Source organism: Seriola aureovittata, chromosome 22 (genome assembly GCF_021018895.1).
Source record: "Seriola aureovittata isolate HTS-2021-v1 ecotype China chromosome 22, ASM2101889v1, whole genome shotgun sequence".
NCBI classification, from domain to species: Eukaryota; Metazoa; Chordata; class Actinopteri; order Carangiformes; family Carangidae; genus Seriola; species Seriola aureovittata.
The window spans coordinates 7,420,303-7,443,471 of record NC_079385.1 but is presented as its reverse complement, the minus strand read 5'-3'; the positions used below and the strand labels follow the sequence as shown (position 1 = coordinate 7,443,471).

Sequence of the window (23,169 nt, the reverse complement as noted above, 5' to 3'; positions counted from 1 at the left end):
TTTTCCATCTTCAGACGGTGAAAGACATCATTTCGGGCTATTACGCAATTTCACGAAACAAGGCAAATTACTGAGCTCGCTCATCATAGACCTTTGATGTTCTTTTCAGATAAGTGACAGACGGATATACCACACACAGGCGAGTGTCACACTTTTTTGGGGGGGGAAACAGAAGGTGATATTTTGGGGACCCAGATTTAAACCAATAATAGAAACTTTATATTCTTTACAGCCCTGCAGCTTATGTACTGAAGGGGCTTTATGTTTTTGTTTTTTTCCCCCCACCAGTACCTTAGAGCCTCGGTTGTACTTTTGGATCACTGCTCTTTAGATTTTCAAGATATTTTTCCCAGCAGGTGACATATCTCTGTATTTCCAGTATCTCAGATGTTCGCTCTCCTCTACCTCCTTGCTCTTTCACCCTGTCAGGCTGGTTCAGATCAGGAGACAAGTCACCGTGCTCAGCATAATCACAAGTGCTACTCAGCATAAAAGCAGGCCTAAATGTATGGGTAAAGCCTAAGCTTCCTCCTGCTTCTCCTCCCCCTCCTAATCACCGTCATCCTCGTCATCGTGTTCATCACTGTCATCATGACCAGCTTGAGTCATTTTGATCCCACACTACTGTAAATGTGCTGACGTGCTATATTTTGCAAAGACAGTGTGCGTGCGTGTGTGTGTGTGTGAGTATTGTTGAGTAAGTATAGAGCACCAAAAGTGATATCATAATCCCAAATTCAGACACAGCTCAAGATGACAAATACCGTCTTTAATAAATGATGATCTTACAACCGACTCAGACTCCTTATAACACACACATACACACACCCACACACACCCACACACATACATCCAGCATGTACAAAGAAAGTGGCCTTAACACACTGCTGCCAAGGAGCTATTTACTGACCAAGACATATTATGCCACATGACCACAGCATTACATTTCTACACTTTGGTTGTAGAAAGAATTTAATGACTGAGATATAACGTGTTGATTAGCTAAGCTAACAGCTGCTAGCTCCTCCTTATATTTACTGCAAGAGACATGAGAGTGTGTCAATCTTGTCATCCATGTCTCTGCAAGAAAGCAAATATGCAAGTATCTGAATTATTCCTATTCTGCACCTTCTGTTGTGTTAATAACTGAAAGGATTCTGTGCAGAACATTTGCATAGCTGCGGGAGGAAAATTGGCTGCAGTGGGTATGAAGCTAAGCATAAGTTCAATCAGGAAGTATCTATCCCTCTTTGTGGCCTCATTCATTTACAATTCTCTCTCATCCCACTTCCTGTAATCAGTTGACTTCAGGTGTTTTTCGGTAACCGATCAGTGTTTTGCTGATAAAGTGTGTTTGTTCGCTTAGAATGAAGTCTCTCCTGATTGAAAAGAAGGTAGGAAAATATTTAGCTACGTGTTTTTTTTAGAGGCTAACCAATTACAGCTCCCCATCAGGTCTCAAATAGGTAAAGGCTCATATTAGACCAGTTTAAGTCCACAGCTCTGACATACAAAAGAGTGGGATCACTCTCCTCTAACCCTGGGAAAGGAAGCCAATAAAGCACATTACCCAAAATGTCAAACTATTCCTTTAACCTTACTGCTCTGGCACTAACAGTATTATTATAATGATTTTAACTGTGGGGACAGAAGGGGAGGATTGACACCCTTTCTATGAGTCTGTAAGGAAAGGCTTCTTAGTTTTTCTCTTGTGCATTAGTCAGACCTGCCTCAAGCCGAGCTCGCACAAAAACACTTACACACATAAGGAGTGACTCACGACTACGTACTGCTACAGAAAAGACCCTCCTTCAGTCTCTAATTGATTTCGCACTCCTTTACACTCTATTAATTCTCCTTATTTTCCACCTTTTCCCTTCTTTTCTTTACTCTCTCCTTTTGTAATTTTGGGCAATGTACATACATTAAACTGACTTGATGAAACCTGACATTACTTTCACGCATGTTATATGTTTTGTAGTCTACACACACTTCACTTGCCTTTTCCACTCTGATTACTGCCCTCCCCATTGCGACGCTCAGAAATGATTAGGAGCGAAGATCTCAATTAACAATCAGACACTGACACAAACACAAACGTGATCGCCGTGGGTGACAGACAAACAGAGAGACGGGCCGATCTTACTTGGGTCTGACTTGGAGAAGGTGTCTCTGTCCAGCAGGTTTCTGTGGAGACACAAAGGGTGAAAAGGAGTTAAGAAACACGGTTGCCTTGGTGAGAAAGAAAATCATCCGTCTTCCAAATGTGGCGGTGAATGCGTTTTAACACAAAGACTATTTATGTAGTCTGTTTGGCCATGAGTCAGCACATTACCATCACGCTCTGTTTACAGTATGCCTGTGGTGTGAAAATACAAAAAAATATATTTTTATTGAAGGAGAATCCTGGCAATGTCACTTTTTTTTTTTCCCCCAACAATAAATCCCATGAAAAGATCAAACAACATGAATTCTACTAACAGGTGTTGCTGTGTAGTTAAACCCGGATTACCTCTTTCCAGTGTTGTCAAAAAAAAAAAAAAAAAAACTATTAAAAACAAAAAAGATATGATCCGCAACTTTGCACTGGGTGACAGGTTCCCTCGCTGTGATAAACACGGGCATCCTCCTGCTGCAATAAATACTCACTACTAGCAACAAATGTGCATTAATCCGCATTCAAAAAGCATGTAGATTGTGTTTCTTTTCATTGTTCACAACAGCACCTGTGCAGCGTAAACAGGTTCAACACTGAAAACCTAAAAACATTTCAATTCAGACAAGTCCTCCCTCGCCACATAGAAACAGTGAGAGAACTGACAAGAACCCCTGCAAACATCTTGCAATTACTGCCACCATAAACAACACTATCTTCAGGTTATAGCACAGAGCGGTTTTCAACTTAAATTCAGACTCTTATTATTTATGGGAATTAAGATTTTTATGGCTTCTCATTTCATGCTTGAAAAACACTAGGTCTGGCCTCATATTCTCTGCGACCAGTGATACATTGAGCAGTCCTCTGTCTCAGCAAACCATTGAGTTTCATTCAGAGATGGACATTAATAAAATCCTGAAGAATTTATGTTCCCCAAAAAGAGCAGGGAGGAGGGCTGGGGGAAAATTTAATGAGCTGATACGAAAGTGGCACGAGACCTTATTGTTAATTCTGATTTGTGAATAATAAGATGAATGATAGTGATGGGAACTAATGGTCTGGAGAAGAGAGAAGAGAAGAGAAGAGAAGAGGGTTCACTAACTTGTCAGCGAGGTTAAATCACTCAAGGCCTCGATAAGAATTAAAATCTAGTCTCCAATCCACTTTCTTTTATCCATTTAATGTGCCCTGACGTTTCCTGGTTGCAGCAAAGGCATCAAAATGTGGGTAATGCTTTCAGTTATCCTTTCAATCCCAGGGATTGTGAGAGACTTTGAAAGGCTGTCAGACAAAGCCCTGAAACCATCAGCTACTGGAGAGTATCCAGGCTGCAAGCTGGTTTTCAGTAAGAGCCTCTCTGACTGGAGCTGTTTTTTTTCCTTTTTGCAGCTCACTTCCAGTTGTCTCTATCGCTCTGTTCCTGTATGTACGTCTCTCTCTTTTCCTTGCGTGAACTTATGAACTCATCAACACCACATTTTTTCATTTTTCTCTCCGTCTCACTCTCCTGGGTTTGTTCGCAAAGCAGAAACACCTTTGGTTTAAAAAACACCACTGGTATCCACTCCGTCCGTCCTGCTTGTTTGGACTCCTACTTTTCAATTCACTCATTTTCTTCATAAATTGCAACATCGCTAATATCAAATCACTGATATCAAATGTTTCCATGTCATGGCGCTTCGCTGCATGATTTGCTGACTTGAGATATTTGAAGCTGTTATTTGTAGCGTTTGGCTCGGATTGCATGTTCCAGGTCAGTTTGGTGTTTGCGCTTCATCCCATAATCCAAAGACACGCAAAGGTCGGGTGTATGTGTAAAGGTGTAAGTGTGTCTGTTCGCCTATTGTGTTGTCTGTCCTCAGCAACAAAAACACTAATGGACACAATAATCCAGCTCAGAGGGTGTGCAAATTCATACTCCTGTTTACATGTATTAGAGAAAAGCCTGGTCAATGACTGAAGAGGCTCCTTTTGTAAAATGCTAATTTCTTCTTCAAGAACACTTCTTCAAGTCATCAACAGTCATCGATATCGGCAGTTGGAATGATTTAAGCCTGATTGACCGAAATGCATCTTCTTTGGTCAGCTCTACACAGAGTCGTGCAGGTTTCAAGGGGAAAAAAAAAAAAGACTTTGAGCGTTGGTTGGGAAGAAGTGTGGTTACCAAAAAATAAACTTGCCTCCACAAAGGGTGTTATTTTTCCCAACACACGTCAAAAACTGTGTGAGTGAAAGAGAGACTTTGTGACAGTGTCAAACATTAAAGACTCTGTAAATTAGATTTTAAACTATAATATAGCAGCAAACAAATTATTCTCTGATCTTTTTTCTTTGGATGCATGTTAGTGCATATTAGCACATGCGAGACGTCACAATGCAGTACGCAGCAATCAAGCAAAAGCAACGTTCCAGATCTCCTCCACTGGATAAACCACATCGTTCGCCTAAAAATGCCTCCGACAAAGAAAGAGATAGGACCTGAGCAAAGGCAGCCTGGCCGCCTCAAATCACGGTCGGCCGCTGGTCCGTCAAAACATCCCAAAAAGTTTTCACCGGCTCCACCAGTGTCATTCGTACGGCTGATTCCAGCCAAATCCAAGGCTGAATTTGTTTCCTAGTCCAACTGGGGAGCCAATACTGTTTACAGTTTACTGTTGTTCCATTGTCTGACAACTGTAGCAGAAAAAAAATGTAAAATTCAGCTGTATTTAATTACTGTATATGTGAGCACAGAGAGCAGGAGAGAGGCAAAACAGATAAAGGACTGAAACCAGCTGACGCTCGGCAGAATGTAAATACAACACAATGGCATCAGTTGTTTAAAGCAGTTCCACAACAGTTATCTATGTCATCAATTTCACACACTAACCATATGCAGTGTAGCTATATACATTTTTGACCTAGTCTGGTTTATATTTGAGACCAGTTTTTACCCTTTCATTTACAAACGAATAGATTTGAGGAAGTCAGGAAGTATGCAAGGATGAACTAACACATGCTGGTTTATGATGACAATAAGAATATCAATATCACCAGCTTCATCCTTTAAGCTATTCATATTCATTTGGAACAGTGAGGAGCGCAAATAACACGTAAACTCCGACCAAACAGTATTAAGTATTCTCCGTAGCCGTGGTATAATGAATATTAAACAGTTAGCTTTGTGATAGTTTGCTTTGTGATGATGTTTTCCATAAACATGGACAACAAATCTTGAACTACGCCTCAGCAGACCACTCTCAGAGTCTAACACCATCTATGAATAAACCTGGACATCAAAAGATGTCATCAACAAGATAGAGTTAGGGGAGCAAGTTAAAATACACCTTCTCCATTTGAGAGAGAATTTGAGGCTCCATAGTCTGTGACTGGCTGCTGCTCACAGCACATCACACATGGTGGCACTCCAAATGGGCTCCTGGGCTCCCCCTGCATGTGTGTTGTGTGTGTGTCTTATTGTATGTGTGTGTGTTTGTGTGTATGAGTAAGACACGTTTTCAGGATTTCCACTTGAGAGGATAATGTGAATGAGTCATGGCTCTCTCTCTTTTTCTCTCGCTCCTTTCCCTCTTTTCATCCAGAGGCAGGCAGTGGAAAGCTAAAAGCTGCCATCGGAGTCACAGAGAGGTCTGCAGGAAGAAAGGTACCAGACTAAAATAGTGTTAGTATTTTTAGCAGTGAGTTCCCCTCTTCTACTATTAATGCGTAACTTTGATAATAATTTACGCCATTTTTCTCATATGAACATTAGGCAGCACTTCAGATCTCTTAAAAGTAGAAGACACATCAATCAGCTGATCAACTATGAAGACACACAATGGAATCAAATCTCTCTCTCTCTCTCTCTCTCTCTCTCTCTCTCTCTCTCTCTCTCTCTCTCTCTCTCTCTCTCTCCTCTCTCTCTCTCTCTCTCTCTCTCTCTCTCTCTCTCTCTCACAAAAACACCACCTTTGGCATTTCAGCTGGCTCTCACTTTTTGTGGCGCATGCATGCTCATTCACACAAAAAACACTTCTCAGTGCATCTTCTCCCTCTGATTCACCTGCTGCTTAATCTCTTGATTTGTTTTTGTCTTTCTCTCTTCTGATCTGCTGCCATGTCTAACTGAAGCCCACTTGTCACAGTTCTCAGAAAGGGGACCCAAGAGCACAACTCAGGAGGCAGATGTAAAAGTTAAGAGTCTTTGCTTAGAGAAAAGACAAGGATGCAAAAACATTCAAGCGGGCAAACAACGTAGGCACAGGCAAAGTCTAAAACACGATCAGGATCAAAACAAGCAGGTAAAGAACAGAGAGCTAGAAAGCTAAGTCACATGGGACAAAGACACTCTGGCAGAAAACAAGCGGAAACACAGTGGTATGCTGTATACCAGGGAGCTGATGAGGGGATGGGGAACAGGTTAGCAGGTGAGTGGGGAGGAGGTGATTCTTCTGGCAGAAAAGGCGGGAAGGTGGGAGTGGCAGGGTCTGAAATGACAGCAGAATTAGTCTAGAGACTAGCGGTGGGTGACTTGGCAAAATGATCACATGATGTTGTTTTTGAGTAGAATTGCAATCCACGATCTCAATTTCATTTAGAAAATCCTAACTGGAAGCTGTGATTCGTATATTTCCCGCTTTCCGCTGCCTTGACGCTTCTTTCGGATGTTTGTCTGCTCACAGCTATTCTTCGCCCACAATGCTGTCTCCTGTTGTATCACAACCAGTTTTTGCTAAGTTCATCTAGACCCTGCTCGTCCTGCCTCGGTTTCCCTGCCGGCAGGCAACAGGTAGACTGTGACGGTGGTTCTTGTTTTGCTCAGGTGGAGAACTGGTTCATGAGCAGCCACACTAAGCTCACAGAAGCTGCAGAGCAGAACAAGGACTGCCGTGGCAAGCTGCAGTTATCTGGCTAGCTGTTAAACAGTTGACAATGGGATGGTTAGCAGCAACTGAACTTTTAAAATTAAATATCTAAATATAGTACCTCTTAAGTACATCTGTACGATTCATCTGAAAAGTAGGTCAGATGGCCAAGTAAGATCGTCTATGATATAAGATCATCAGATCGCCCAGTTATACGAGAGAGCATCTTGTGATGGGAGCACAGTGACCACAACGCCTGTCAACATGTTTATGTTCCAACCCATGAGTACTCTCTAGTCATTACATTACATGAGGATTCACACACACACACACACACACACACACACACACACACACACACACACACACACACAAGGGACACACAAGGTAATTAGTGCAAGACCAGGTGTGATGCAAAGCAAAAAGGACCATTAGAGGATTACGATGTTGGAAACAAACAACACCTACCTTTTTACCCAGAGGCAGGGCTTCAATTTAGTTAGACTTAAATAATATATTTCAAATATATAAAACATTTTCTTGTTTCTTATTTTCTGTAACAAAAGCCATTCAATGTACAGTATATTGATTGTACGAGTGGTCTCTCGTGCATTTCAGTTACGTCAGTGGAGTTCTTCCCTGGCAAATTTACAAATTTACTGCACGGACAGAAAACTATAGATCCATGCACAGGAAATTCTGCATGCTGAATGAGACAGAGACGCCATCACTTCACAGGTAACAAGATCTAGTTATAGCATATTTTTCTTTTTCATAAAATAAACTGCGTTGGATTAAGCTCTAAAAAAAAAAAAAAAAAAAAAAAACACACATTCAATGCACCCCAGTTTAACAATGCTGCTTTGTTTGGTTTTCCAGCAGTGCAGATGAGCTCATCTTTTTCTAATGACTTTTTCTGGCAGAATAGATGCTGCACCTGATATTTAATAGGTTCACAATTTTTCAAGTCAGTCTTAAAAGAATGATCAAGTGCCAACAGGATTAGCTGGCTACAATCACCCCTCCTGTTCATACTGGCCATTAAGAGATCACTTTTGAAGACATTTTCAATTTAAGAGATAGCGACAAAAGGGATTTTTATTCTAAAATGACTGTAACTTTGGAGCAAATTGACTCCGTTTGACGAACTCCCTGTTTTTGTCTGAGAAGGGAAACTATTGAGTTACATTTCTGCCTGATTTCAGTCAGGTTTCCTGCACCTCTTGCAAAGGGAATCACTATTCACACCCAAAGTATTATAAACATTATAAAAGTTTTTTTTCTTTTATCAACTTTACTCCACTGTTTTAACCTCTCAGCTCTAAAGTACAGCTCATTCATACAATACAGATATACAGCAGCAAAACCCGCTGCCACCAACACACAAAGTCATAGTCAGATGTGACAGTGCTGATCTCAGACTGCTGTCAAACCAGGCTTCCTCCTCTCTGGGGGCAACCTATACCAGTGCAGTCCCCTGCCATCCTGGCCTTGCCTCTGACGCATCACCTCTGACAGCTGTCAATCACAGCTACAGGAAGTGAAATCTGATACCAGAAGGGCTGGAAACACACACACACACAAACACTCACACATTCCTAAAAGAGAGTTAATAAAAGGAGAAAAAAAATAAAAACTGGGACAAAAGTGAGACAGAGGAGGTTCATAAAGAGACAGACAGATGGTCAGACAGCGTCTTCGACTGATATGACAACTACCTAATTATGTGAAACGTCTGATGGAGCTTCAATGTGGGGGTCGGGGGGGTTGCTCTCTCGCTCTCCCACACACGCAGACTGGAGACACACCTCTGTGCATTTTGCTCAACGAGGAGAGCCAAACGATGACAGCAGTATGGGGACGGTTACCACGGCAACTACTGACAGCCAATTGAGGCCACTTGACTGACTTGAGTGGCAGTTGCTGTATACGTGTGTGTATGTGTGTGTGTGTGTGTGTGTGTGTGTGTGTGTTGTTTTTCCAGCCGACTCAACAAGCAGGGATGCCATCACTGCTGTGGTATTTGTGGCGCTCACCTCTCCACCCCTTCCCTTGGTTTTCCTCTCCTCTCTAGCTTTGCCCCTCCACTCCTCTCCTTTTCTCTCCCCCTCCTCTTGAGCTATTTTCCTCTTTTTCCTTCCTCTCTCCTCAGTTCCTTCCCTCTCATTTCCTGTTTATCTCTTTCTCTCTCTTTCCCCATTTTCCTCTCCCCTCCTTTCATTTCTCCCCTCCTATTTTTGAATTAATGAATACATCTACAGCGCCTTTTGGACTGGCTTGAGAGGCCATGTCCCTGACAGTGTGTTACCTTGACGACACAACAGCAAAAACCCCCCTGAGACCCTCACAACCCTCTCCTACGCTACAGAAATAAATTGGGTTTTTAGCCCACTGGAGGAGAGGAGAGGAGGGGAAAGGAGAGGAGACCAGAGGAGAGGAGAGGAGACATGTGGAAGAGAAAATGAGCACTACACTGGGAAAGGAAAGAGTTGAGATAAAGAAAGAGAAAGAAACAATGCAGGTAGTCAGTGAAAGAGAGGCAGGCAGTCTAATTAGCCATCCCAAACTGCGCGAGAGCAACAAGAGGAAGCTGTGTGTGTAGAGCTGCTCTATTTCTGTCGTTATGGACTCTTTGGAGTCCAGGCTAAACCATGGGCGCAGAGAAAGAGAGAAAAGTTGGGAGAGAAGATGTGGGGGGGGGGGGGGGGGGGGGGGGGGGGGGGGGTTAAAAGCCAGAGAACATAGAGGTGCAGAGTGTGGAGGCTATGGCTCAAGCCAGTGCTTTTCTAGGTCAAAAACTTTAGCTAGATGTATGGTTATGGTAGTCACTGCTGCTGCTGCTGCTGCTGCTGCTGCTGCTGCTGCCGCCAAGATCTCATTCAAGTGGAGACACCATTATCTCTCCTTCAGTGGCAGCAGTCATTTGTTTTTCTTTTTTTCAACAAAGTCACTAAAAGAACTTTTTCCCTCTTTACAGAAACAGCACATAATGTAGAAAGAACACATGATGTAACTTTTTCTCTGTCATTATGTTTTTGATTTCTTGTTTTGCTTGATTTCTTGTATTGAGGTTATACTGTAGGATTTTGTTGTTCTACTTTTTTTTTTCATTCATTCTCAGTCAGTTTTAACTAGTTAACTAGCTTAGAATTAGTGATGGAAAGTAACATAGTACATTTACTCCATTTGTGCTTAAGTCTAATTTTAAGGTGCCTGGAATAGAGTACTTCCATTTCATGCTACTTTGACTTGCAATAAAATGAATGCAAATTTGTGTGGCTGTTTTGCGTCTTCCCTGCCCCCAGCAATCATCTCACGACCCCTCAGATTTATCTTGAGGTAACTGACACCAACAACCACTGGACCTAACTGTTTGTAAGGTAGCTTAAACTAGCTCCACCTCCTACAGCAACAACATTAAAATGCTAGCATGCATAACAATCTAATAATACATTTAACAATGTATCCATCATAAGGGCCATACTTTTATTTTGATCATTTAAAATATATTTAGCTTATAATATCATTTTTTATGATTTTGTATGCAGGATTTTTACTCAAAATTTAGTATTTTTCCACAACCCATGCTAGCTGTATTAAAGTTGAATTTTGCTCTCAGTAAGTCTTGAAACCTGACAATCTGTATTAGTAAAATCATGTGACAGCACACCAAGTTACCTGATCTAGGATAGGATGTTTGCCAAAATACCAATATCCCAAAATCCCATTGAAAGTGAGAAACAGAAGCTCCTTTGAGTTACCTGGTACTGGTAGAGTTTATTTTCATCACATTTCATCCCCACAGTTAGTACCTGCTTAGTCTAACGCAGCTTTATACATTAAGCCTTATTTTTGGCTGATGAAGCCCTCTAAACTTAACTGCACCACATCCAGTGTGTCAGTGAGTTGACAGAGTTGAAATGTATGAGGTGTTATTCCATATCTGACATTTATTTTAAAAGCTGGTTTTCATCCAAAGATTTGATATGATATTTAAATATGTATACATAACATATGTGTCACTCTTTTGTGGTTATTTGTCAACCATTCAGTCACTGGCTTTGGCTCCTCACACCGCTCTTTCATACCTGGAACTTGCAGCTCTCCAGCTCAACACACGCTGTGCTGTGTCTTTCATCACATTTCTTCTGCTTCACCTGTGCTCCCTCAAACCTCTCCAGTACCTTGAATTATTCTGCACTCCTTCTACATCATTATTTTATTTTATTACTTTCTTCATCTCCAAATCATGTCCCATCTCTCGCTCTGTCCTCCTCTCATGGGAAAAGGGGTTTTCTCACTGTGAGCCCATAGCATTAATCCCAGTTGTGTCCTCTGATGTACTTCTTCCTCCCCCTCTCTCTGTGTGTCTGTCTCTCTCTCTCTCTCTCTCTCTCTCTCTTTCTCTCAGTTTGACCGTGACCTGAATAAGCTCTGTGAAGACTACACCATCTCACTGAACTAGATACAGTTAGACACACATATGTAGATACAGACAGAACCACATGGAGCATCCTGTGTCATTACGCATGTCGTCTGTTGTCCACCACCAACCCCTAACCCCATGTCACACGCATATGAACGAATCAATACAAACTGCCCAGGCAATATTGCTTCATGATATGCGTCGGTCCAATATTCCAGATCTAATAAACCTCAGATACATCACCTCAATAAACAAGATAAAGAAGACACGCACAGACAAATCAGAAATGCTAAAGATAACACTGGGTGGAAAACAAAGAGTCTATTTCTGCTGCGGTGACTAATCTGAATCTGAGTCCATATGTGACTGAAAACACCAGTAAAGCACAGAAGAAGAAAAACCCAATAGAGAGACACAATTCCTTATATGATTTACTTTGACAGCAGTGGGTTTTCACTTGCAATATAAAGTATGTTTTGAAGTTGCTTTTTCATGTCAAACTGCCCTCAGCACCACTGAGTATGCAAACAAACCTGTTGTGGTCACTATAAATGCGAGAGCTGCAGTGCCACTAGAAAAATAAATGAATGTCTTGAAAGGTTAAAAGCCTCCAGAATGGAAAATAATCTGTATGATACAGCAGACGGACAGCGGTCTGTGGGCAATGATGTGGCCAGACAGTGAATTTCCTGATGTGTGTACTGTATCTAGCTGATTTCAACAAGCAGGTAAGGGAAACTCCACAAAGCAAAACAAAGCCACATGTAAGAGCCTGGATCCCTCGTCCTCTTTTGAAACAGGACTTTTCAGCACAGACAATATCAGACGGGCTTCAGCCGCACAGAGCTGAGGATTTGAGGAAAGAAGTTGCTGTGTGGTTCAACATATCTGACACAAAATACCAATGGCATCACACACATCAATATTACATGTGCACATGTGGTCTTATCAAAGCCGAGCAGCACAGGTGAAGCACAGAGCAAACATTGTTCATATCAAAGTCTGTGGTTCCATTCCCTTTACTTCCTGTTTGAATTATTAAAAGACTCATTTTGTCTCCTGCTACTCTTCTTTCAACAAATCAGGTGCTAGTGTTAAAACAGCCTTTGCTTTGTGCCCTTAACTTCTAAAGTTTACTGGTACATTCCCAGAATTGACTCATTTCAAATTGAGGATATGATTAATTCACCAAACAATGAAAAGGCAATTCTGAGTAACATTTTGTTCCCCTCTAAAAAAGGTACAGACCTGCCAACCACAATCCACAAAGCCACAATGAGCTGAAAGCAGCTAAAAGCTGCAGAAAGCTCCAGACTGGAGCATTGTTGATGAGGAGCCTGTCAGTACAAACCAAAAATATAATACCAAAAATACTGTTTAATGGAGCTTTAAGGGCTTATTACGGAGGTCTATCACACCATGTCCAAACTACAAGTGCCAGATCAGAGACCACAACACGCCTGACGGGTTTAGAAAAGAAAAGTGCTGAGATGTTTTAATCTTCACACGTACATGTTTTTTTTTTTTATACCACAAAAGAAAAGTTATGTCATTTTTATCACACATCTTACATAGTTTTTTTAAATCAAAGACCTGTGCTGTGTTGTTGTGCATGAACATTTTAATAGAGGTCCTATTCTCCTGGCCTTTCATGCACTTCTCAGTATCACATCTACCACTGCAGGACTCTTCACTGAGCATGTGTGTGTGTGTGTGTGTGTGTGTGTCTGTGCTTAGCAACAGACCAGGAATATTCTTGGAAACATGTGGCGCAAGAGGAGACAACTGGGCATGCTCAGATGATCTCAACAGGTCGCTGAGTACAATGCTACAGGTACCTGCTTCTCTTTTGTGTTTTGTTTTTTTCTTTCCCTCATTTTTTCTCCATCACTTCTTTCCCTCTGCATCTTTACTGATCTATCCAGATTTGTTCATTTGTTTCGGAGCATGAGGAAAAGCACATGCTTGCACGACCCCCACCCCCCACCCCACCCCACCCCACCCCACATACACATACTGAAGGGGAGCATCAGCAGCTTGTATTCTCTCTCTCCTTCTCTAAGAGGGCTGCCCTAATTCTTCTTGACAAGGGCTGGGAGAGCCAAGAGAACATCTCAGCGCGCACACACACACACACACACACACACATGCTAAACTATGCCACACCGCTATCCATTTACACACAGACATGTGCAACAAAATACACATCAGTCATGGACAACACACAGCCACGCATCTGTGCCAGTGGCATTTTACCTTAATTGCCTCTGTCACCGCTTTCAGTGCAGTTTAGTCTAACTCGCCTAGTTTCCTCCATCAACACATGCCACTAGCTTACGTATGACTGTAACAGCTCAGTGCAGACAAAAGCCAAGTCTCGGCTGCTTGCTTTACATACAGGTAATGATAAAAAGATCTTGTTTGTCTGTGTTTGTTTTTCATTTTTATAATTCATTTTTGCTTAGTCATAATCATATGATCTCAGTACAAACACATAATAACTGGGACATGCTCAGATGTTTATCGAGCAGTCAGTGTGTGTGTGTGCGTGTGTGTGTGTGCGCGGGTGGTTTGTGATTGTGTCTGCACATGTCTGTCTCTGTGAATAACTGTGTTACAGACTGACAGACAGAGTGAGTGTGTAAGCGCGCATGCATGTTTGTGTAACTGTTGGCTACTCTGTGCTATCGTCGGCGACAACAGGGCAGGAGGATGAGAAGGAGACAGAGAGAGAGAGAGTGAGATAGGGAGGAAGATGGAGGTATTTCTCTTTCTCTCCCTGACTCCCCTCGTACAGTATTAACCTCCATACCCTTCTTCTTCGGCGTTACATGTGTGCTGTGGCCTTCCTACCATGTTATCAGCAGGACGCCCAGTGTGTGTTTGTGCACGTGAGAGAAATAGAGAGACATGCTTGGATGTGCAGGGCGAGGCCAGGGGCTTCTACATGGGGAGAAAGAGAGAGAGAGAGAGAGAGAGAGAGGGAGGGAGACAGAGAGGGAGGGGGCAGCATTCATGGCTGTAAACAGGGCTGTGAGGGTGATTTACTGTATTTCAAGTAATCTTACTTATCAAATAGTCTAAATATGTGTTGCAATGTCAATCTGAGAGCTCGGCATGTAGCGTCGCACCTCTCAGAGGAAAAATCTTAATCAGATACAGCCAATTCTCCATCCAGATATCACATCCAAAATGTCAAAAAAATCTAATTGGGCAGGCAGAATTTATAGGAGATGTTTTGATTCCTTTTATTATGCCTTTATGTCCCATGGGACGCAATCTACATCAGTATGAAAGTAAAATGTCAGAGCATCAAATGTGACTGTATTTTATGTGTGTGTTTGTGTGTGTGTCTTGTGCTGAAAATGTCATCAGCTGTTTGACTGATGGGAGGCATGGCAGCACAAATATCTGCAAGTGTGAGTGCATGCACGAGGGTTTAAATGCTTTTAAACGCATGTGTGCACATACCGTGTGTATTATGTATGTGTCTGTGCGTCAGCCCATATACAATCCTTCAGTTGAACTGCTCCCCAGGGCGCCCTGTTGTACATCTTGGTAGTTATTGATGAATTCATTTGCTATTACAGCTTCGGCACATTCTCCGATGGTCCATTGAGCAGAGCTTTTAACGCCTGTTTGACCCTGAGGTCAACAGGTCTCACTGCTTATTTTTTCTCCAGGAATATTCTAAGAACAGCTCGGATCAAATTATCTCTTACACTGCTAAATAAATAAAAAATCTAGATGACAAGAAAATACATAGCAGTTATGGAAGTCTCACTATCAGCAATTAGGGAACAAATACAGTAGAGTCACTATTGCAACCATCTATCTAGAGTCGGCACATTGCCACCGCCGTGTGTGATTTTAGATAAAATGCCGGCATTCCAGCACTCAGAGGCGTAACATGTAACACAAAAGGCTACGCATCTGTCCCAGTTGTCCCTTTTACACAGATGTTGATCCGACTCTGACTACCTTCGCTGCCGGAATAGAGTCGGAACAACAACCCACCCCTATTCTGTCTTTATACCGTTAATGCGAGGTGGAATAAAGGCGCAACATTCCCACCTTGAGCAGGTTGTTTAAAAGGGGCTTCTGATTCAGGTTAACCTGCCTTTGAGTTGCTGATGTGAAAGGTATTTTGTATGTGTGTGTGTGTGTGTGTGTGTGTGTGTGTGTGTGTGTGTGTGTGTGTGTGTGTGTGTGTGTGTCCTTGAGTCCATGTTATATCACCTGCATTTTAAAATAACACCACAGCTGTCTAACCTTGAGAGTAAGGCCGATGGGTACACCTATTACCCCTCTATCTATTACTTCTGTATTTAGCAGTAGAGTGGTACTTGTGTGTGTGTATGTGTGTGTGTGTGTGTGTAGCCCTTGACCTTTGCCAATGACTCGCTCCCCCTCTCCATCAGATCTTTATCAATCCATTTTTCTCACCGCAGCTCTACAGCTTGATGTATGGATCAGAGGCATTGTATTAGTGTGTGGTTTGTGTGTGTGTGTGTGTGTGTGTGTGTGTGTGTGTGTGTGTGTGTGTAAGTGTACAGTGCAATTAAACATACACAGACGCACATAAGTCGTGACACAGTGCACATACCGTCTGGTGACTTATGTAGAAAACCCACCCACAGCGAGCTCACAACAGAAGGAAGGAGGTCGATAGTAATTTCCTCCGAGTGCATAAATCTTTACTGACCTGACTAGAAAAAGCCAAAACCTGATTACAGAGCAGGACTCTGGCCTCTAGATGCAGATAAACACACTCCAACAACACACTCAGAAACAGAGGTAGTGCAAGACAGACAAGACAATGGCATCAATTCATGGCAGCTCAGAAAGGTTTTTTTTTTTTTTTTCCAATATAGCTTTGTCTCACTGATTGCCAGCACCACTGCGTTGTCATCCAAAATCATTTGCGCTCCCCGCTGCTCGGAACCACATGTAAACAGGGAGAAAAAGTTATCGGCCGTCGTGTCATCGTGCACACTCGCACACACACCCTTTTGTGCTTTTGGCTGGCATTGAACCGGCGCCCAGCAGGCAACCCTGTCTTCCCTTCAAAGTGATGGCTGTCAGTGACGTCTTCAATAAGAAAACCATTATGTGAGCTCTTTGGGGCCAAAAAGGTCAACGCAATCACTTCCCACAGACGGAGTGGGAGTGAGCGACCTGAAAATAGATAGCGGCTTGGTCATGAGTTGTGATGTTAAAGGGTGGGGCTGCAGGGTCGGTTCAAACGGAGCAAAATATGAGGATGTGTGATGAAAGATTTTCTGTAGTTGTTTTAGCGATAGAGAGAAATATCAATAGCGAGATTTAAAATGTGAATCACTACAATCAATGGTGTGAAGTCCACAGGGGGCAGTGAATGCAATCCAGAGCATGTGACCCTTTAAGAGTCTAAGAGTCACATCCTCAGGGTAAAAACAGCATTAGCTTTACTCTATCTCTTAAAGAAATGCCTTGATACTAAATACTTGGCTGCCAGCAGTGACTCACGCAATCAATGATGAATGATAGCAATTCTGAGGAATCAATGTCAGTAAAACACGTACGAAAACGTAACTTTTAGGTCTGAATTTTTATAATCCTTTTTTAGGGATTATTTTTCAAGATGACTGAGTGTGCTTTCACAATTACAGAAATGGCAGATAGAGCCCAAATAAAATTCAAAATGTCAAGCTTTTCCTTTAATCTTGGCTCAATAGTCCAAAGTCTGTGTCTGTTTTTCTAAGATCCAGCCTTGCACAACCTACATTTATCCAGCCTACTTTACATCCTTTTCTTGGCTCTGGCCCAATAACCTGAAGCGTCTTCCTGCTATCTGCTTCCCATGCTGAGATTCAACCAAAATCATTGTTTTCATATTGGAAGTCACAATATTTTAAGTCTTGTTAAGACTATTATTTATGTCTCCCTCCTTTTCATGATCAGTGAAAGCATGTACACTGCTGCTTCAAATCCACAGTGGAGACTACAATTGACAGCGGTTAATGTGTTTTTCTTAATTTGTGGAGAGTGGACCATCTACAGGAGTGCAGAGTGAAGCGGTTGTAAATCTTTTCTTGGCAAGGGTTTAACAGTCCACCTCGTCTGCGCTACATCCTCTCTACACCAAACAAACATTGTCCAAAGTGGATTTGAAAAAGCTTTGAATGGGGTTCGGTTTGATTGTCACACACCCACGGCCTCAACAGAAACATTACCAAACACGACTTCAATCAACTCCCCAGTGTATTCTACTTCTCAAGATATGATTTATGTCGAGGTTCAGGCCTTTTTCTGTCTGGAAACATTCAATACCACTGTTAATGGTATAATAATGATACATTGATTCAATGATTTCAATTTCATTTTATATACACACACCTATCTGCAGCACATCCCGTCATACTCTTGGTTTGCACATATAAACAACAGTTTTTTGTTTGTTTGTTTTGTTTTTATTTTTGTTTAATATCAGACGGATATCGGTTGCCAGGGTAATCCCATCGATGTAAAATGAGTTAAATAAATGATAAATAATAAATAAAAAGAGCACCAACTCAGATACAAACCAGAGACTTCTGAGCAAACACTTAAATGGACTTTGTGCTTTTACGTCAAACAAAACAGAAGTACAAGCACACCAATACACAACTCGCTCCCGAACAAAGTTATTAAAAGACTCTGACTTTTAGACTTCAGTAAGTCAGGCCAGAGACGTAACAGTCCACTGTACTGTATATCACAATTTTACCTAAATTACCACTGTTGCTTTTCTGTCTTCATACATAGTTAAATACATTCAATGATTAAATGAGATTTTTCATCCAAACGGATAATAAAGGATATGCATAATGATATTAATAAATTATCCATCATAAACATGGATTTGGAGGAACTAATGCAGCTGGTAGTGGGAGATCATATGCAAATGAGATCATATGCAAACTGATGTAACAGGTTCATCTGTGTGTGTGTGTGTGTGTGTGTGTGTGTGTGTGTGTGTGTGTGTGTGTGTGTGTGTGTGTGTGTGTGTGTGTGTGTGTGTGTGTGTGAGGTCATGCTGCGTTCAGCATTAATGTAACACCAGCTGATGGGCAACAGCAGTGCTGAGAAAAATGTAGAAACAAAAGGAACGAGAAAAGGCACGAGATGTTACTCATGCTATGATTTGTTTCGATGGGAGTCCGTTTTCCAGCGTTTTCAAGTGTCGCTATGTGCCGGCCAACACATACCGGCAACCCTGCTGCCAAATGAGCCCATTCAAGGGTAGACAAAGGCCAGGTTTTCCACCAAGGCACTGACCACAATCCACCTCTTGAACACCGTGACGAGTATATGATTACATCGTCTGCCTGCTGCCAACTGATTCAAACAGTGGGCTGCCTCCATCCACTGCGCAGTGATCCAGCTTCAGTGGGGGAGTTTAGATTGGAGAGGAAACTCTCTCCTGTGGTTTGTTGAGGCACTGGCTGCTTAAGAAATGGACACATGGTAAAGATTCAGAATTGGCGTGGACCCTGCATGAAACATCTGCTGACTTCATTCTTTGGTAAACTATAAATTATCCACTATTAACCACTATCCAATATTGAGCAATGTACTCACAGCACATCCAGAAGTATAAACAATCAATTTGAGAAAACATGAAGTTACCACAAAATACTGTCTCAACTACTCTTACATAATGGGTATTTGAACTCATATTTGGTGTGACAAGAAATACCTAAAGCCGCAGGACTACTTGTGGTTTGAAGCTGATTTGATGACACATTTTTTGAGTGAATCCATTAGGATCACAGCAGTCGCGTGTCCCAGCCTTCAGGCCTGAACAAATATGACCTCGTTTTCAAATTTGGCCTCCTTTTATATTTCCAAACCAGCCTTTACTGAAATCAGTCTGGAACAATTTGTATGGACATGGACGTACTGATGTACATTGTGTTGGATATATGATGATCAAATCAAGACCTCACACATGCATGACAAAGCCTGCATGTGCGCGTTACGGTTAGCTACCCAACCATAACAGTAAAAATAAATAAATAAATAAACTGTCTTCCAATTTTTCATTTACACCACAACCAATATGTTGTGGCAACCGTGAGTACTGGAAAGAGATGCCTTTTTTTCCAATGCATCTCATTGCTCGACAGCAGAGAGAAGGTGGACAGAGGAGACAGCCTGAGAGTTATTACTGTCAACAGTTACAGTGTTTACTGACAGTGCTGGGATGCATAACAAGAAACAGAGTGAGGAAGAAGAGACGGGAAAAAAAAAAAGGTGCCAACCAGTCTGAAAGACACTGTAAAAAACAGTCTACATCCTACTGTGAGCTTTTTCTGCCATGCCGGTAGGAAAAAGACAAAGAAAAAGAAATGAGGCAATCCACTAAATAAATACTAACATAACACACAAACACCTCTGGGGTGACACATTTCCATGCTTGGTTTTGTGTGTGTGAGAGTGCTAACAGCAACCCATTATTCAACAGAGGCAGATTGTCCACTGTGGAGCACTTTCCTCCTTTGAATACAAAAATTGTAAAAATGCAGCAGAGAACATGGAGAGGTGTTAGCAACAAAAAGATTTGGTATCCGTGTAACAGCAACAAGTTAAACAGAAACTAAAACAGCTGCAAATAATGATTACTTTCATTACTGATGAATCTGCGCATTATTTTCCCAATAAGACAATTAATAATTGAGTCTATAAACCATCAGAAAATAATGAAAAATGCTCATCAGATATTTCAGAGCCCAAAGTGACGTATTCAACTGCTTTTTGTTGTCTGATCAACAGTCCACTGACCAGCAATTATATAATAGTAATGTAAGACAACAAAAAGCAAAAGAGTGACCTTTAAGAAGCTGGAACCCTGTTTGCCATCTTTGCTTGAAAACTGAAGAGCATACGATCACTTCACTGTCGATGGACTGATGGATTAATTGACTGATTCATTAAAAAAAACAGAGAGGGCTTGAGATACTAATGCCAATTCAATATCTAAGCTCTGGTACAAATATCAAAACAATATTTTTGTTGATCCCTTACATGTTCATGTTTTTCACCTTGAATAAAATACAGTTGACAGCCCTGAGCTAAGAAGACAAACTTTCTCAAAACACTGAGGAACCTTGCAAACATGTCACCTATTTGATATATTAGACACACTGGTTTTGTGTGTGAGTGTGAAATAACCTGGCCTGTGTGCTGGGCCAATCGATGACCATAATGGAATATTTGGACTTGAGGCCATTCACCACAGAGTCCCCCAGCTCAAACATGTAGGTGGTAACACTAAAGTGCATCAGGGAGTAATTTATTCTTCTGTGACTGTCGGAGTGTGGGTGAGGGATGGTTTGTGTGTACAGTCATTCATATATGTAGCCCCACAGTATACAGTATGTGTGAACATACTTTTATGCATGTGTGCTTTTGTGCAACACAGTAGGCAGAGCTGGTAGTGTATTGATCCAAGCTGATACCTCAGGCTCACCCATCAATCAGCAAAATGTCTCCGGCTAACTGCAGAGCCTGAGCGAGGCTCTTACTTGATATTCCCACAGCATCAGAGCATTATCAGAATCAGCCGGAGACACAGGCTAAGAGGTCAATATATCTTCAACAATTATGTCACCACTGACTATATAACAATTACATGAGGAGAGCTTTTTGGATTGAGAGCATCATCTCAAAGGCTCTCGAACTCTTTCTTTTCTCAACTTCCTCACTCCCTTTCCCACAAGTCTCCATCGTGACAAGTCATTCAGCGTCTTAAAAAGGCTTAATAAGTATGAATATCAAATCAAAAAGTGAAAACGAGAGATGATTACATGTCACTTGATGGAAAATTGCCTGTAAAGAGTTTTTCCTGAAACAAGTGACAACATCTTTAAAACCCGAATGCACACTCAAAGTGTTTCAAGAATGCTGATTTGCATTGGAAATAACTAATTAACTTGTCACTGCAGATTTTTGCTCTCTTTTTCATTAGATCCACTCAAACATAACATTTTGGACTCAACTACATAACCTATTAAGTTTCCAAGCTCTCTCTCTCTTTCATCTTAGATCACTTGTGAATGACAGTTACAATCATTGCAGTCACACTGCACATATTACCATCCAAAATGCCACTCACTCATATTGCTCACTCTTCAGCCATTGTCTTCTCAGTTCATTTTCTCACTCTAACACCCCCCTACACACACATACGGGGGTAACTTTAAAAAAAAAAGTTGTAACCATGGTGATACTGTACATTGCCCATTAAGTCCGCTTACAAAACAATGTCACATACACAAACATACAAGGTATATGCTTTAAGCTCAAACAAACATGTACTGTAAGTGCACACCCACACACATACACACCTGGCCGTAACCATGGCATTCCCGCTCCCCCTCGGGTTGGAGGTGGGAGGGCAGCCACCAAAACACAGTCCCCCCCCAGGGGGGCTGAGAAGCTGGGTGACTCAGACATTAGCAAACTCTACCAAACTATATATTCTACTGGAAGATGACATGATCTCTCTGTTACTAAGGAGATGGTACGGAAACTGTAACCACAGTATCTGAGGGACTCAGGGAAGGCAGCATACTGTTTCTGTCCACTCCTCTAAGGCGAGTAGTGTGGCAGTAAAATCACATTAAGTTGGAAAGTTTCTTTGAATCGTGTCAGAATCAGGGCAAAAAAATGTCCCATCATGTGCTGTTACATGAGTTATCAAATGTGTAAATCACATGACTGACATTTGATTCCACGCCTAGTTTCATAGCAGACACACATTCATTGAAATTGAAAGGATAGATAGATTTATGTTGCATGTTTAAAGTCAATTCCACATAAGGTGTAAGGGACAAGATTTAAGTAAAGACTGTGTTAATCTGACAGGCAGAGTTTGAGATATCATGCTTGCAACAAGAAAACCCAACCACAACAATGTGCTGACAGCATGGCGACACAACCAAGAGGAACAGCAGCAATGTAAACAGGCATCATTTGAGTATCTGTCAAAGCCCTGAGAAGGAACCGGTTTTTCTGGATTCAGATAAAGTTCACTTATTACTGGAAGATTTCTGTTTCTGTCAACATCTGAATAGATTTACAGTACATATCATCAGATACACACACACACACACACACACACACACACACACACACACACACACACACACACACACACACACACCGCCCAGTCTCCAATAGAAGATCATCTATCAATATGGAGGAACACCCACAAGTTTCAGCCTACTGAATTCCACCAATTCTTATCTTATTAACAATTATTTTTTTATAGCCTGTTACACAGCAGATGATATCACTGTTAAACAGAAACTCTGTTACCTATTTCACAATGACAGAGCAGCTGCAAGGGGTGTAACACTTTACTGTAACAAGTGTTTAAAAGAAAACATCAATTTCAAAAGGCTTTTCTTTGAATGTGTTTTATCTCTCTATTCTAAAAAAGTGTATTATGGTGCCTTGTGATGGTAAAATACATCACTAGCAGCACATATATATATGTATATACAAATAATGTCACTTATTTGATTAAAAAGAGGCCACACATTAAATTGGATTCCCTTTAAGGGGGGCTCCTGAAAACATGTGGCTGACCGGTGAAGCACACAGAGGCTGTAGCTCACTGTGGGTCACCAGTCTGGCAGAAATAAACCACATTCTCTGCATTTTCATATACAGAGAAGAAAATCCTCCCTGAATGAGAGACAAAGACCACCTTC

General features: G+C 41.6%; 1 protein-coding gene across 3 annotated transcripts in view; it reads right to left on the bottom strand.

The window, feature by feature from the left end:
• The window catches only part of LOC130163368 (copine-8), an 85,199-nt gene that overhangs the window by 60,658 nt on the left and 1,372 nt on the right, over positions 1 to 23,169 (bottom strand). For all 3 annotated transcript variants that reach the window (XR_008826468.1, XM_056367518.1, XM_056367517.1), the window contains exon 2: positions 2,147 to 2,187. Coding sequence is in view for 2 of the 3 variants with exons in the window: in XM_056367518.1 (XP_056223493.1) it covers positions 2,147 to 2,187 (41 nt within the window). In the remaining variant the exon portion in view is untranslated. The remainder of the gene's footprint in view (positions 1 to 2,146; positions 2,188 to 23,169) is intronic.